Source organism: Thermobia domestica, chromosome 1 (genome assembly GCF_964235325.1).
Source record: "Thermobia domestica chromosome 1, izTheDome1.hap1.1, whole genome shotgun sequence".
NCBI classification, from domain to species: Eukaryota; Metazoa; Arthropoda; class Insecta; order Zygentoma; family Lepismatidae; genus Thermobia; species Thermobia domestica.
Genome location: NC_137454.1, coordinates 248,337,082 through 248,351,283, shown reverse-complemented (window position 1 = coordinate 248,351,283; position 14,202 = coordinate 248,337,082). Strand labels below are relative to the sequence as shown.

The 14,202-nt window shown below is 30.9% G+C and overlaps 1 protein-coding gene across 1 annotated transcript in view; it reads left to right on the top strand.

Moving 5' to 3' along the window:
• LOC145667456 (armadillo-like helical domain containing protein 1) overlaps positions 1–14,202 on the top strand; it is a 60,000-nt gene that overhangs the window by 13,450 nt on the left and 32,348 nt on the right. The window contains exons 3-6 of the mRNA XM_081734935.1: positions 1,208–1,374; positions 5,202–5,446; positions 6,691–6,775; positions 8,513–8,635. Coding sequence (XP_081591061.1) covers positions 1,208–1,374; positions 5,202–5,446; positions 6,691–6,775; positions 8,513–8,635 — 620 coding nt within the window. The remainder of the gene's footprint in view (positions 1–1,207; positions 1,375–5,201; positions 5,447–6,690; positions 6,776–8,512; positions 8,636–14,202) is intronic.

Genomic DNA, 14,202 nt, shown 5'->3' with positions numbered 1-14,202 from the left:
TAATTATATTTTTTTAAAATGACTTGGAAGTACTATTGGATGCTTTTATATAATTAAATACGCATCTTTAAGCTTCCTAAAAATTTGTACAAAGCTAAAACGGTTTCATCGAACTACTTTCAACTTCCTCAATGTAAATGAAATACTAAAAGTAGTATATTCATCAAAAATTGAATACATAAGACTTTGCGTTCAATTTTTTTGTAATTCAAAATTAATGCATTGTAATTATTCCGGCGTTTTTATTTGAATTGCTAATTCAGGACCTTCAGTCAACAGTTCTGAAGATTTTTCCATCTGTGAAATTACAATATTTTATGTCTTAAAGAACTTTAATTGTCTACAGTTTTTTTTTCATTTAATGTTACACACAAACAAAAGAGGTTTCTTGGAAGTTTTTGTTCTTCTTTCTTCAGTGATAGCAGTAACAGTTGATTCCTTATTAAGCGATTGCTCGTAGTACAAATACAGTTTTGGCAATGTACTTAGTGTCATACGTATAGTAAAATCGTGCCACTAGAAGTTTTCCAGTGGTACATTAACTTTAGTTTCCTTCTGAAGTAAATAGTAAATACTCTTCGTGCGAGTTTGATTACATGTTCGTTTCGCTTCAATTTAAGTAGTGAAAAAGGTGAACATTTTCGTCTGTATATAGCATATTCATTATTTATCCATTGTATTTATATATATTTTTACGTCATCTAATGGTTGAGGACAACTATGCAAAGTGACAGATTAACCAGTTTTAATTTTTCATGTACTGAGGAAATTGAAAGTGATTCGAGAAGACCGTTTGTAACTTTCTACAAATTTTTGCAGTGTTTAAAAGTAAGTGTTTAATAATTGTTTTCGCTTGTGCTTCATCAAACAGGGAGAGGGAGCAATAGCTCAGTGGTGCCTGGGATTTTTAGTTAGATCCGAGCTCCTCCAAGTGGACTTTGTGGTAGACAAACACCATGTCCATAAGTTTTCTCGGGGTTCTCCCGATTCCTCCATTTTATTTATTCCACCGTTATAATTCATTTCATTATCATCGTTTTCCTTAGTCTTAATGCATAATCATGCAACCTTAGAAAAAATAAGGACAGAGAAGTAACTGAAAAACGTTACGTCTTGCGCCAAATTATTATTTCTATTTGTTTGTGGTTAGTAATTTGTTTCCATATAGCTTCAACATAACACTTATATCATCTTTATCTCTCTTTAGACAAAGATATGTTTCTGAAATGATTGAAAATGGAGTCCTGATTTCTTTGCTTGATGTTCTAAAACGAAAAGTGTGTAATCTAGTTGAAAAAGCTGAAGCGCTAAATTTGCTGACGAACATAGCGAAGAAAGGTCGCCGTTACAAAGAAGCGATTTGTGAAACTTTTGGTGAGTATATTTCTCCTTTAACTTTTCCTCTCCTCTTCATTATACTATTTCTGTAAGTGCAAATGAAATCACTGTGACTAAAAATTAGACTAAAGAATTTTATAAGAAGAATGCTGTGATTTAATTAAGAACTATACAAAGTAATTCTAAAATACATCAAACCGATTCTAGAATAATAATTATATAGGCTTATACATTTCAAGTTGATTTGTTGGTTCGATTAAAATTTTGCATCCCTTTCAGCATTTTAAAATTCCATGTATGTATCAAGATTGCTATTATTTAAGATAATCTCATTATAATTTCTAGGGTTTCTAATAAGCGGAGAATTTTGATATCCTTGTGTTTTGGATCTTGTACAGTAAACTAATTTATAAAATTGTATAATTTTTTCTCAACATGGAAGTTCAAATAACAAAGACTTGTTTCACAATCTTATAAACTATTTACTATTTTGTAAAGAAATATCTGAACTTGAAATAATTGAAATATTTGAAGAGAATAGTTATCTTTCTCTTCACTTTCAATGAATCAAAATTAAAGTTAATAAGTAGGTGTTTATATGGAATTTTATCTTTATTTACTTATTCTTTTATACCTTCTATAATATAGATATCTTAAAAGTTTACATTGAATCCTTTCTATGTTGTTAATTTGATACTAGTTTACTCCTAACATAGCTATTAAATAAAAAAGACAGTTGATGAAATATCGTTGAGATCTCTAGAATTTCTTAAAAAAAATTCTAACACTCTATATGAATCGTCGACCATTTTGTCTGTATGTAAATTATATGTAAGTTGATTGTCAATCAATATACCTAACTACTTAATGCATGATGTTGTTATCAATATATTTCCATAATTTATTAAATTGATATTTTAAGTTTGGACCATATGGAACATATTATTTTTTAAATAAAAGTAGAGCTTGTTTCGAAGTGACTATTCATAACAATTATTTAAATTATTTAAAGTTTTAAACTATCTTTAATTGTGTTAATTTTCTTAAATATTTTCAAGTGATCATCAAATGACAAACATTCTGGAAGTTATACGATTCTTACTAAGTGATTTATAGATAACAGAGAAACAATAGTTCTAAATTTAAACTATGAGGTACACTTGACTTGACTTGGAACATGCAAGAATTAATAAAAACTTTTTAGATACTGCATATGGTGTCTAATTATTATTAATAAGACACTATGAAATTAATTTCAACAACGTATATTATAAACCAAGTTAAATAACTTTTACTGTAAGATCTCATAATCTATTCTGTCAAAGCCTTTAGAGAAATCGGCATATATTATATCAGTGTATAAACCTTCGTTTTGCCAATTGAAATGAATTGAGCAAGTGTGATTAGATTAGTTTTAGTCCATCCTTTAGCATAAAATCCATGTTGAGTAGGTGAAACGAATGTTTGTATATGTTCACATATCCCTCTGTAAATAATTTGTTTGAATATTTTCGAAGGTCCAAATATCAAAGAAATTGGATGATAATTGATAGCCTAATTTCACTTGGATCTTCTGATTTGTAAATTGGTACTATTTTACCAGTCTTCCATTTATCAGGAAACGTGCATGTTTTCAATATTAAATTATAAATATAACTTAAAAGTTTATAAAGAGAATAAAGAGGTTTACTATAAGCTTTTAATATCTAAGTAGGTATTTCGCCATTCTTACTAGATTTACTAAGTTTCATTTTTTATGGCATCTTCCTGTTCGTTTCGCAATATATTGAATATGTAAACAGTTTGCTATTTCATTGCAATTCGCATCGAGAATATTGTGAATTGAGATATTTGCCAAGTACATGCTTTCAAATAGCAATTGTCTCATTTGATTTAAAATGTATTTCTTTATATGCCACTTGATTGAGTTCAGTTGTGTTTCTCTATTTATTATTCAAACAATTCCTAACTTTTTTGATCTTTAATTAAATTATTTTCCATTTTATGTAAATAGTTAGTATATGCTTATTTAATTTGTTTCTTTAGGTTTCTGCGTAATTCCTTGAAGTTTTATAAATAAAATTGGAAACATTACTTTTTTCCTCTATAATATACCTTCAATTTAATTGCATTTATTATTTCAGACGAAAACCAGTATGAATTGGATTTCGTTTTATGAATAATTCGTTTAAGGATATTTTTGTTAATAATTACATGGAATACTATAAAAATAATTCATTACTTCATTTATCTGTATCCGTATGTAGTTGTCCCCAACAAATTTGCTCTAAATTTCTGTATAAACTTAGAAAATTATATTTGCAGTAATTGTATACATTTACTTTACGTTTTATTAATTTAGATTTAGTACTGTAATAAAAAGACTAAGTGTCAAAGCAAGGTGATATCTATCTTCAGGCTCAATAATTTGATTTCATATCATAACTTTCATATTATCTTTGATCTATATGTTCTTAATTGATATGTTCGACAAAGTCTAATGTTCTTCCTTTTCCATTTCTAACATTATTAAATGATTTTAAATATAAAAGTGATAAATAATTTTTAATAAATTATTTCCATTAAGAAGGTCATAATCATTACTAGTTATTTGGGGCATATTTAAATCACCATTGACTATTATTTTATGCGTATTATAATCTATTATATCTATCTTCAACTTTCATGAAGAAATCATGATATAACTCAATATTTCAGTTAGGAGGGTAATATACGAATATTGTAAAATATCTATCTATCTATCTATCTATCTATATATATATATATATATATATCTATCTATCTATCTATCTATCTATATATATATATATATATATATATATATATATATATATATATATATATATATATATATATATATATATATATATATATATATATATATATATATATATATATATATATATATATATATATATATATATATATACATTGGTGTATTGGTACCTTAATACAAGTACTTCGAATACTATCGTCTATCTGCTAGGCACAATAGGTATGAGGAGAAAGCTTGTACACCAATACACGATTTCCCCTCATACCTATTGTGTCTAGCAATACAAAACTTGGTATACACATTTCTTATTGCCTATACTATTTTTTGAGATGCATTTGGATTGTGTACTTTTACCCGGGGTTACTCCAGATGGGTCCAAAGTTGATGGGAGGGACTTATGGAGGGAATTTTCCCGACATTCTCCCAATTTTCTTTGTTCACGTACGTTATCAACCCCAATCCATAGCACCTCTGGCAAGCTTGTTTCATGCTGAAGAGAATGAACTATAAAACATGACTTTCCAATGAACAGTGTTGATGTAATAGCTATTTTACTGCGAGTCTATGATTTTCTTTATACTAACAGGGTCAATAGGCCCCAGGAACTTACTTCGTTGTCCATGGCACCTAGTGTTTTGTGCATGAACATATCTTTGTTATGTTTATCGGATGGACTAGGTTTGATTAGGAAGTCCCGTTGACAGGTTCATGTCCTTTCCTTGTAAGAAGGTTAGTAATGTTCTGTAAGTAATTATTTATCACCATCTGTTTATCCTATACAGAATGACCTTTCAGTGGCTTGACTCCTCTACAGGCTAGAATGGGATATCAAGTTGAGAATTTAATTTCACATTTTTAAAAGGTGGTGTCTGTATTGTCTTTTCGTGAGGTATGGACCACTTTTTCCATATCTTAGTGGGGCATTAAGCTAACAATATATTTACAGAAAATGGAACAAATGCATTTCTGTTCTTGAACATAATTCTTTAAAATGTATTTTCTTTTTTAATTGATTTTCAAGTTTCAATCTGAGTATTTATTTTTAAAAAAATATTTTTTCCTATAGGAATTAAAATTATTTGTGAGTGTGTTGCAGAAGCAGGAATGAAACCAGGGAAAATAGATGAGGAGCAAGAAGATGAGAATTATGAAATTTTGTATATTTTTGAGAAAGCGAGAGAAACCTTGGAAGAATTGGCAATTGGAAACCCATATTTTCAGACGCAACTTACACGAGCTTTGTTAATTTTATTGACTTCCTATAATACCAGAGCACAACTCTTAGCCTGCAAAATTTTAAGATCTCTGCTGGTAAAGTTATTTGTTTCCGTAGTAGTTAGATTTTGTAAATGTGGGTATACTTACTCTTACACTTATGCTTACACTTAGAAGAAACCTTACAGTGTCCTTTTCTTATACTCCACTTAAAGAACTTCGTTTAATTTTAATTTTCAATTTGTTTTGCATATAACTATCAAAAAATAAATAAATAAAATTTAGAAACGTCATACGTCTGTGGTATGCTTTCCGTTTTCTTTTAATATTTCTCTTATTAAACATATTATTGATAAGACTAAATAATGAAAGAGCAAAAATACTAGAAGACAATAATCAGCCGTTTTCAAATAGTGTGCCCATTTTCAAACGCACTACTAATATATCGCGTTAGAACTACTGATATGTCGGTGTGCTAGCAGAAAGCTACTTTACGGAATATTTATAGTGCACGTTTTTTTAAAAGAAGTTTATTATTTATATCTTTGAAAATGGTACTAATAACTATTTATTGTTATTTGATAGGCAGTTACAGTTTTGAAGTTAATGTTTCTTTGTGGCCAAAAATAGAAAATAACTTGCCATATTTGCCATTAACTATGAATATACTATACACAGGGTGCTAATGAACTATGCCAACAACGTTTAAGAGGTGATTCCTTACATCAAAATAAGAGAAAAAGTTCATATGAATCTGTTGAAAAGTACATAGTTTGTCGAAAAACTAAATTTCAACACACGCTATTTTCATTCGAAAACCTGCAGTGGTAGTCCATATTAGCGTAAAGGAAGTCATACATTCGCAATCCAAAAATGCATATTTCATCAATGTGCAATGGGTGCGCAAGGAATTCTGAACAGGGAATAATTCTCAGACATGCTCTCAAAAGAATTCTGAGACATGCACTGATTTCAAGGTGAGTCAAAAGTAGGCAAAAGGTAAGCCTTGACGGCAGTGGGCACAGAATACTTTGGCGGGAAGTCGGAAATGTTAGGAGCTACCAGCTCTATGGTTCTTCGTGTTCTGAATAATGCAGAGGGATGATTTTTTTTAACAAATTATAACTTATACATGGAACATCTTTTGTAGCTTGTTTTAGCATGCTGAGAGACTTTTGTATGTACGACTAGTTTCGATGATATGATACCCGTACTATATTTAAATAATACAGGCATCTGAAGATCTGAAGAGTAAAAAGTGTAGAATTTTGTTATCATTTCTACTTTTATTTTTATTTTCAAATTTTTGTTAGTAAAATTTATTACTTTATTTATTTTAGCCACAGAACCAAGAGTTAGCAGGAGAAGGCATTGAGCCTGTAATAACTGTTCTCGGGACAACACGATTGGCATTGTTATATGAAGGTATAATTTATCGAAATTTTATTTATTATGCAAATATTAAGAAACAGAAAGAAAGAAAGAAATCCTAAAGTATTTTCGATAATAAAATAGATAAAAATCTAAGAGTTAGAAACAAAGAATGTTTACTGCCCCTTTTCGCTTAATATCATGTTTGTAGCTAACATGATAATAGATCTCAACAATTCAGAAATCATTATTCATAATGCTCTCTTTCTGGCATTTGCAACGGTATGCAGTACTAACTCCTTTGTCTGATTCTTCTTTTAAAATGCAATTTCTCTAGTCGTTTCCTTGTTTTTGTTTATATATAAAATGAATTTTTAAACTTAAATCGATTTGAAGACAAGATCAGATCTATATTTTACACATTTAAAAGGTAATAGATCAGTAGATGGATGCAGATGCTAATTTCATCAAATTGCTCAAACTTTGATGCTTGCCTTCATAACCAATCAGAATGTAGAATAACATTTTCATGGTGAATACTTGCTCGCCCCCCCCCCCCTCGCGAAAAACACAGGACTGATTATACATAATAACCTCTGGCATGACTTCTCTTGATTTTTAAAAATTACGAGATATGCACAAATCAAGCATTAAAAAAATCAGGATAGCCTCGCAGCTGAAAGGGACGTTAAACTCAAAAATCAAAAAAATAAATAAAATAAAATAAAATAAAATAAAATAAAATAAAATAAAATAAATAAAATAAAAAATCTGTCGTTTAGCTAACTGACGTTAAGGATGTCAAAGTACTATTTTGATCCAGACTTGAAGCCATTACCTCCCCCACCAAAGAAATAAGTATTGCAATAACACATAATGTTGTTAGTTATCCAGAAATCGATACAAAACTTTACTCCTAAACAAATTATTATTATTATTATTATTATTATTATTATTATTATTATTATTATTATTATTATTATTATTATTATTATTATTATTATTATTATTATTATTATTATTTCCTTGTGATACGCACAATTGGCTTTATGTAATAAGCTGGAAATATGTTGTTTTCTAATAATCGACTCAGAAGAATGGCTTTTACTTTATAGCTAGAAGTGCTCTCTATGCGTAGTCTCTTTTCCCTGAAATAATTAAGTTTGTTCTTTTCCATTAAATATGCTATAATTAGGTTGTCAAAGATCGTATCCGCCGGTGGCATCTGACAGAACAACAGTGTTGCTAGCGTGATTCCTATTGTTGAAAGAAAAATTTTTCGAAACTCACTATTTATACTTATATAAAATTTTTGCAAACTTTACATGAGTACTTTGTTTCTCTTCTTTGTAAGGGTGCTATTGAGAAATGTTACGTTTGCAATCGGTTCCATAGAAGTTTTCTGTATACAAAAATATATCTACCTCCAATTTATTTCCTTTGTTTCTTTTTTTCAACTCTACAAACACTCTTAACAATTGTAATTAAATAATTAATGATGTTTAACTTTTTAAAAGTATAACTTTCTCACTATACAGAGCTTAATCTCTGCATAAAGGATGCATCTCTTCCTTTTGATGATATTTCTAAGTATATTTTAAAACAAATTCATGACTTTCTGGACACACTGTATTAACGTATTTCTCAATCAAAATTATGAGTACTAGCTGTCAGCTTCTATTATTATTATTATTATTATTATTATTATTATTATTATTATTATTATTATTATTATTATTATTATTATTATTATTATTATTATTATTATTATTACCGGTATTATTTCTTTAGGACTAGAGTTGATGAAATTGATCAAACGAACTCCTTACAAGCTACAACTGTTTCAACGATTGGTACAACTGATAGTAGTAGCGGATGCCGAAGCAGAAGAAAAGACGCCTCTGTACATAACAGGTATTATTATTATATTTTTTAAATTTATAAAGTTAGTTAAGCATTGTTTCTTTAAAGAAACAGATACTATAGTTAATTTTCTTTTAGAGATGTGGCAATCACGAGAAAAGCTAGAAACAATTTTTAAAGAACACAATAGGTTTCAGACTAACAGAGTTTTTCAGTATAATACGTCAGAGAGATCATTACCAAAACTTTAAACTCTAAAATTATGAATATTTAAATTTGGTATTTTGTCAATACGTGTAATTAATTTAAGGTTGACGTGAGTACAAAACACCAACTATTTATAGTAAATGGATTAAGTCAGGATTGTTTGCAGAATCTAATCCAGATTATTAAAACAAGGCTAAAACTTATTTTATTCTATCAAACATGCACATAAAGCTTCCAGACAAAAGATGTAAAAGGCATGCGATTGCATTCCGCCGTTTCATAGGCAAGAATCCTATATATTCAATTAACCACACCTCAAGTCTACATTTTAATTCTAGACTTGCCATTCGATTATACTTACGCAAGTCGAAGACAGGCAATGCCTTGAAAATTGATTTGAATCTACCAATAATAAAAAAGTAAGTGCCTTTTCATATTAATTTTTTCTAACAGTTCCTTTTTCTGTATCTGAAGCACAGCTTTCATACACATTATAAAACAGCTAATGAAATTAAAACTTCTTAATCATTTTATCATCAATTTTATGTTCTCTTCTTGTCTCTGTCGCTCGCAATATTGTAAAATAAATAAATAAATAAATAAATAGGTTAATCCAAAACCAACAATCAAGAATTTGATTCTGAGTTATGAGTTTAGTATTAAGTAATCTTCACAAAATAACATGTTATTCAATTTATCTTTGGAATTACATATGAGTTTAAACCTAGAAGTACCAAGCTATATCTGCCACTTCTAGCTTGTCCGTACTTTTTTCTATTAATCGTTACATTACATAAACTAGGTTTAAGATTTTAAACTTATCACACAAACCTTTAAAATAATTCTATTTTACATTTATCGTAATGACTACGATATATATATAGGCACGTTCTACGCAGCGAACGAAATAAGAAATGCTTCATAAGAACTATTAGCAACGGAGAATAATAGATATGGGAGAACAATCTGATAGCACTATTGATAGCTAACATCAAAGCAAATTCAGGGCCAGTGAATAGAGATCTAGAGCAGAAAGTAGAAGATATTCTGCAGAAATTAAGCAGCACGGAACCAAACTTGAAGATTTGATCTATTGACAAAAAAAAAATAACAATCTGCGAACGAAATTCGACTACCTGGTAAAGAAAGTTAAAAGTCTAGAAACAGAAGTCGATCAGCTACAGGAAGAAAATATGTATTTACGAAAGAAAATTGAAGAACTCGAAATGAAATGTGATTACAGTGAAAATCAATGCCTGAGAAACAAACTTTATTTTCTGAAATGTGGAAGTCAAAAGTGCAAGTACGCGAGCATCATGGAAAGACTGTGAGATGGCTGTGAAAGATATTATAGAAAATAAGCTTGGGAGTTATCATAGGACATGACAAAATAGAGCGGGCACATTTCCTAGTCTGGAGGCGCAATAAATCGGACATAGTTGTGAAATTCATGTGTTACAAAAAGAAGGCAGAATTATTGGGAGCGAAATCCAAGTTGCAAGATATGTACATCCACGAACTATTTTTACAAAAAAGTACTTGCTGAAAGACACTTATTGTCCGAGAAGTTACAACTGACAAGATAGGAATGCAAGTAGGCCTACACAACTTTGGTGTTTAATAAACTGAAGATTGAAGGTAATATCCATCAAGCAGATACGACGAACAACACAGTGCTTAAAATTTCTAGCAACAATAGCGGCAGTGGTAAAAGTAAAATGAGAAGTGTAGTTAGCAACAGAATGAGTGATACATCTCAAGTGCAACAAAAGTGATCTTAGCGAATTAAGATGGGGAAACGAAAACTCAATTGTGGGTAATAATAATGAAGACAACACGTAAAGCAGACACAAAAGTAGAACATTCAAACAGTGGTTGAGGCTGCGGGTATCATGAGAATGCAATGATCTGAGGGGAGGGGGTATCAATGGCATCAGGTCAAGAGCAATAAGGGTACGAGAAGGGCGGTAGAAAAGATCAACAGGAAAACCACGACCTGCAAGACCTACAGCATAAACCTAGATCACAGGTGAGTCAAGCACAAACTTTTAAGGATGCGTACTTACAAATATACTGTCTATATGTAGAAGTCTTTTAGAGAAAATGAATTGTAAAGAATCTATGCATTATAAATAAATTTGACATTATGGGATTGGTAGAGACATGGGGAACAAAAGAATAAATATTTCAATCAGACGGATTTGTTGTTTTAAATAAACTGAAATCTAAAGGTAGTAAATACGGTAGAGCACCATCTGACATAATAGTGTTTGTTGATTACAAATCGGAAGCTTATACGGAAGAAACGAGAACGAACCGCTGCAATGTGTTGTAAGTGAAAGTGTCAAAACCAGCACCTGTAATCTTGGGTGTGTGTATAACCACCCAAAAAATTCTAATTTTGTCAACATGAGCTTTTTCGAAGAATTACAAATAGACAAACAGATGAGTGCTGAATACCCATATTTCGAGGTGCTGTTAATTTAAGATTTCAGTGCAGGAATAGGGACATTAAATGACCAGATTGAGATTATAGAGAGCAAGAATTAACGATGTCATTGAGATAAAGGTATCGACATTGATATTATCAATGTGTAACAATCAAGACAGGGAAGTAAACGTCGGGGAAACAGTTATTAAACTTTTGTCAATCAACAAATCTAATTATTGTAAATGATAGAGTAATTGGTGAGAAAGACTGGAAATATACTTACATAAGTGTACAGGGATGCAGTATGATAGACTACTGCTTATGTTCCCCAGAATTGTTTGATAGTATCTTCCATTTTAAAATTGATGACCTCATAGATTCCAAACATCAGCCACTAATCATAGAAATCCAAGCTGAAGTCAACACAGTGCTAAAAGGAAACACAGCGCTAGAATGCGCGAATATCACTTGTAAGATAAAATTAGCAAGGTACACGTGCGATAATGACAAAGGACAAAAATTCATTCAAAACTTAGCAGACACGATCTCAGAATTCTATAGAGATGGGAGTAAACACATATCTGGATAAGCGTGACATAGAAGAAGCAAACAAAATATTAAACAGATGTACTACGTGGCGAAGAGAGAAATAAAATACTTTCCGTAGAATATTAGGCTATGGGGAAAGCAGACTTGATGGAGAATGCTTTGAATTGTGGCATACAGCACAACATGCTTAAAAAGAATTTAGGCGGCAACGAAATGAGATATCATTACAAGAGTATATCACAAAAAGAAATAGATACAAATAGTTATGTCGCAAAAAGAGATTGTAAAGAGAGACACGGGGGACTAGGAAATTTAGTACGTTCATAAAAAAAATAATGATCACCGGTAGGCGAAACACATGCAGGTAATACCAGTACAGAATTATGAGGAGTATTGTACTAAACTCAAAGGAGAACAAGACGAATGAAAAGCAGAATACTCGAAGCAAGCTCCACTATTAAAAGACGACATCTTAGACACAAACATAACGAAGGAAGAGTTAATGAAGGTGATTACTGCAACAAAAAAACATTAAGACAGCCGGTATGGATGGTATGCTCACAAAACTCTACAAACACTCGAACACATAACAAGCAAATCATCACAACCATCTTAAGATTAACAAATTACTAGAAGGGAAAGAAAGCTAAATTAATGGGGGTGAAAATGTACATTCTCCAAAGAAAAAAATTAGAGAATGAGGCAAAGAGAATAAGAAGCTCTCACCGGCTCAAGCGGGTTTCAGGGAAGGTCAAAGGCGGATAACTTTTTCGTGATTTGAACGGTAGTAGACAAATCTCTTGAATAATAATAATAATAATAAAATAAAAAATAAAAATAAAATATATAATTGCTTTGTGATTTTCAGAAGGCATTTGACGAAATTAGTCGCAACACAGTGTATTATAAATTAAATAGTATGGGAATGTCATGTGGAATGATTACTTGAATGAAAGTGTTATACAAGAGAGTTGAATTTTGTGTGGAAGTTGAGTGCAATGAAATAACTAAACCGATTGCCTCGCACGTAGGCCTGAGACAAGGATGCCAACTGTCGGCAATTTCATTTAGTTTGTACATGAATGACACACATATCACACCGATAAAGACAAAAATACACCCACCATGCATCAAAACTACAGGCATACTCTTACTATGATATAAGAGAATTTAGTTATTATGTCCAAGACAGAAATAACGATACAACGAGCTTTAGACGCGCTAAGTTAGTACTGTGATGACTAAAAGTAATTATCGTAAAAACAAAAGTAATGTTTTTTTTTTTTAGAAAGAGACAGAAACAAAGTAAGCATGAGAAGTGGAAATATAAGGGAAATGGCACTCACATTCAAATATCTTGTTGTAACATGAGCACACAGTGGGACATGGAATAATCACCAAACACTGGCAGAGCGGGAGCAGAAAACGAAATGTTCTTAGCACTCAGGGATTGCTATAGTGGAAGGGTACTGGCTTGCCTTCAATGACACGCATATTTAACATTATGGTCCTACCCATAATAACGTTCGGTAGTAAGATATGAGACACAAAGTGCTTGGAAAAATGAATAAACAAATCACATAATAAATTCTGTAAAAGACTGTTGGCAGTAGCTCAATCAGCCTCGAATAGTGGAGTAATGCTGGACCTTGGAAGACTACGACAAGCACAATGGCAAAAAAAAAAAAAAAAAAAAAAAAAAAAAAAAAAAAAAAAAAAAACTAATCTAAAATACTGGCTGAAGCTGAAGACACAAAATAACAAAAGGCTGCAAAAATTATGCTTAAGCGCGCAAATGAAAGACCAAAACAGTAATACCTGGGATATCTTAAAAGAAATGGAATTAGGTAGGCTAATACATGAAACCAGAAACATCAAACATATTAAAGTAGCTGTAGTACACCAATCTTCGTTAGATCACTTGTTTGAGAGACAATCTGAAGGTACAATATACAGAATTGGAGAAATAAATAAAAAAACGCGTTAAGAAGGGAAACATACGTAGATTTAAACAGGGAAAGTAGGAGAATAATATTCATTTTTGGGCTAGGTACGTAGGAATGGGAAAGTTGGAAAGACGAAGAGGGCTGCGAAAATAGATTATGCGCGGAGAATAAAAAAACGATCATCACATCTTGTTAAGATGTACGGCAGTGGCGGCGATTGGACGTTAAAAGTGTGTGTGTGGGGGGGGGAGGGATCAAGACATGATCTGAATATTTGTATATCAATGTTAGTTTCCCCTTGATGCTAACACTTTGTTTGACGAAAGGTTGTATAACTAATAGGATATTACCTTTTTGAGTTAAAATACCGTATATCGTATTTCATATATTATTAGGTAAATTGACAAGAGCAATTCAAGTAGGTACTATACCTTTATTTTCTTAAACAGTGAAGGATTGAAGGACAATTGTTTGCTGACAGTCTA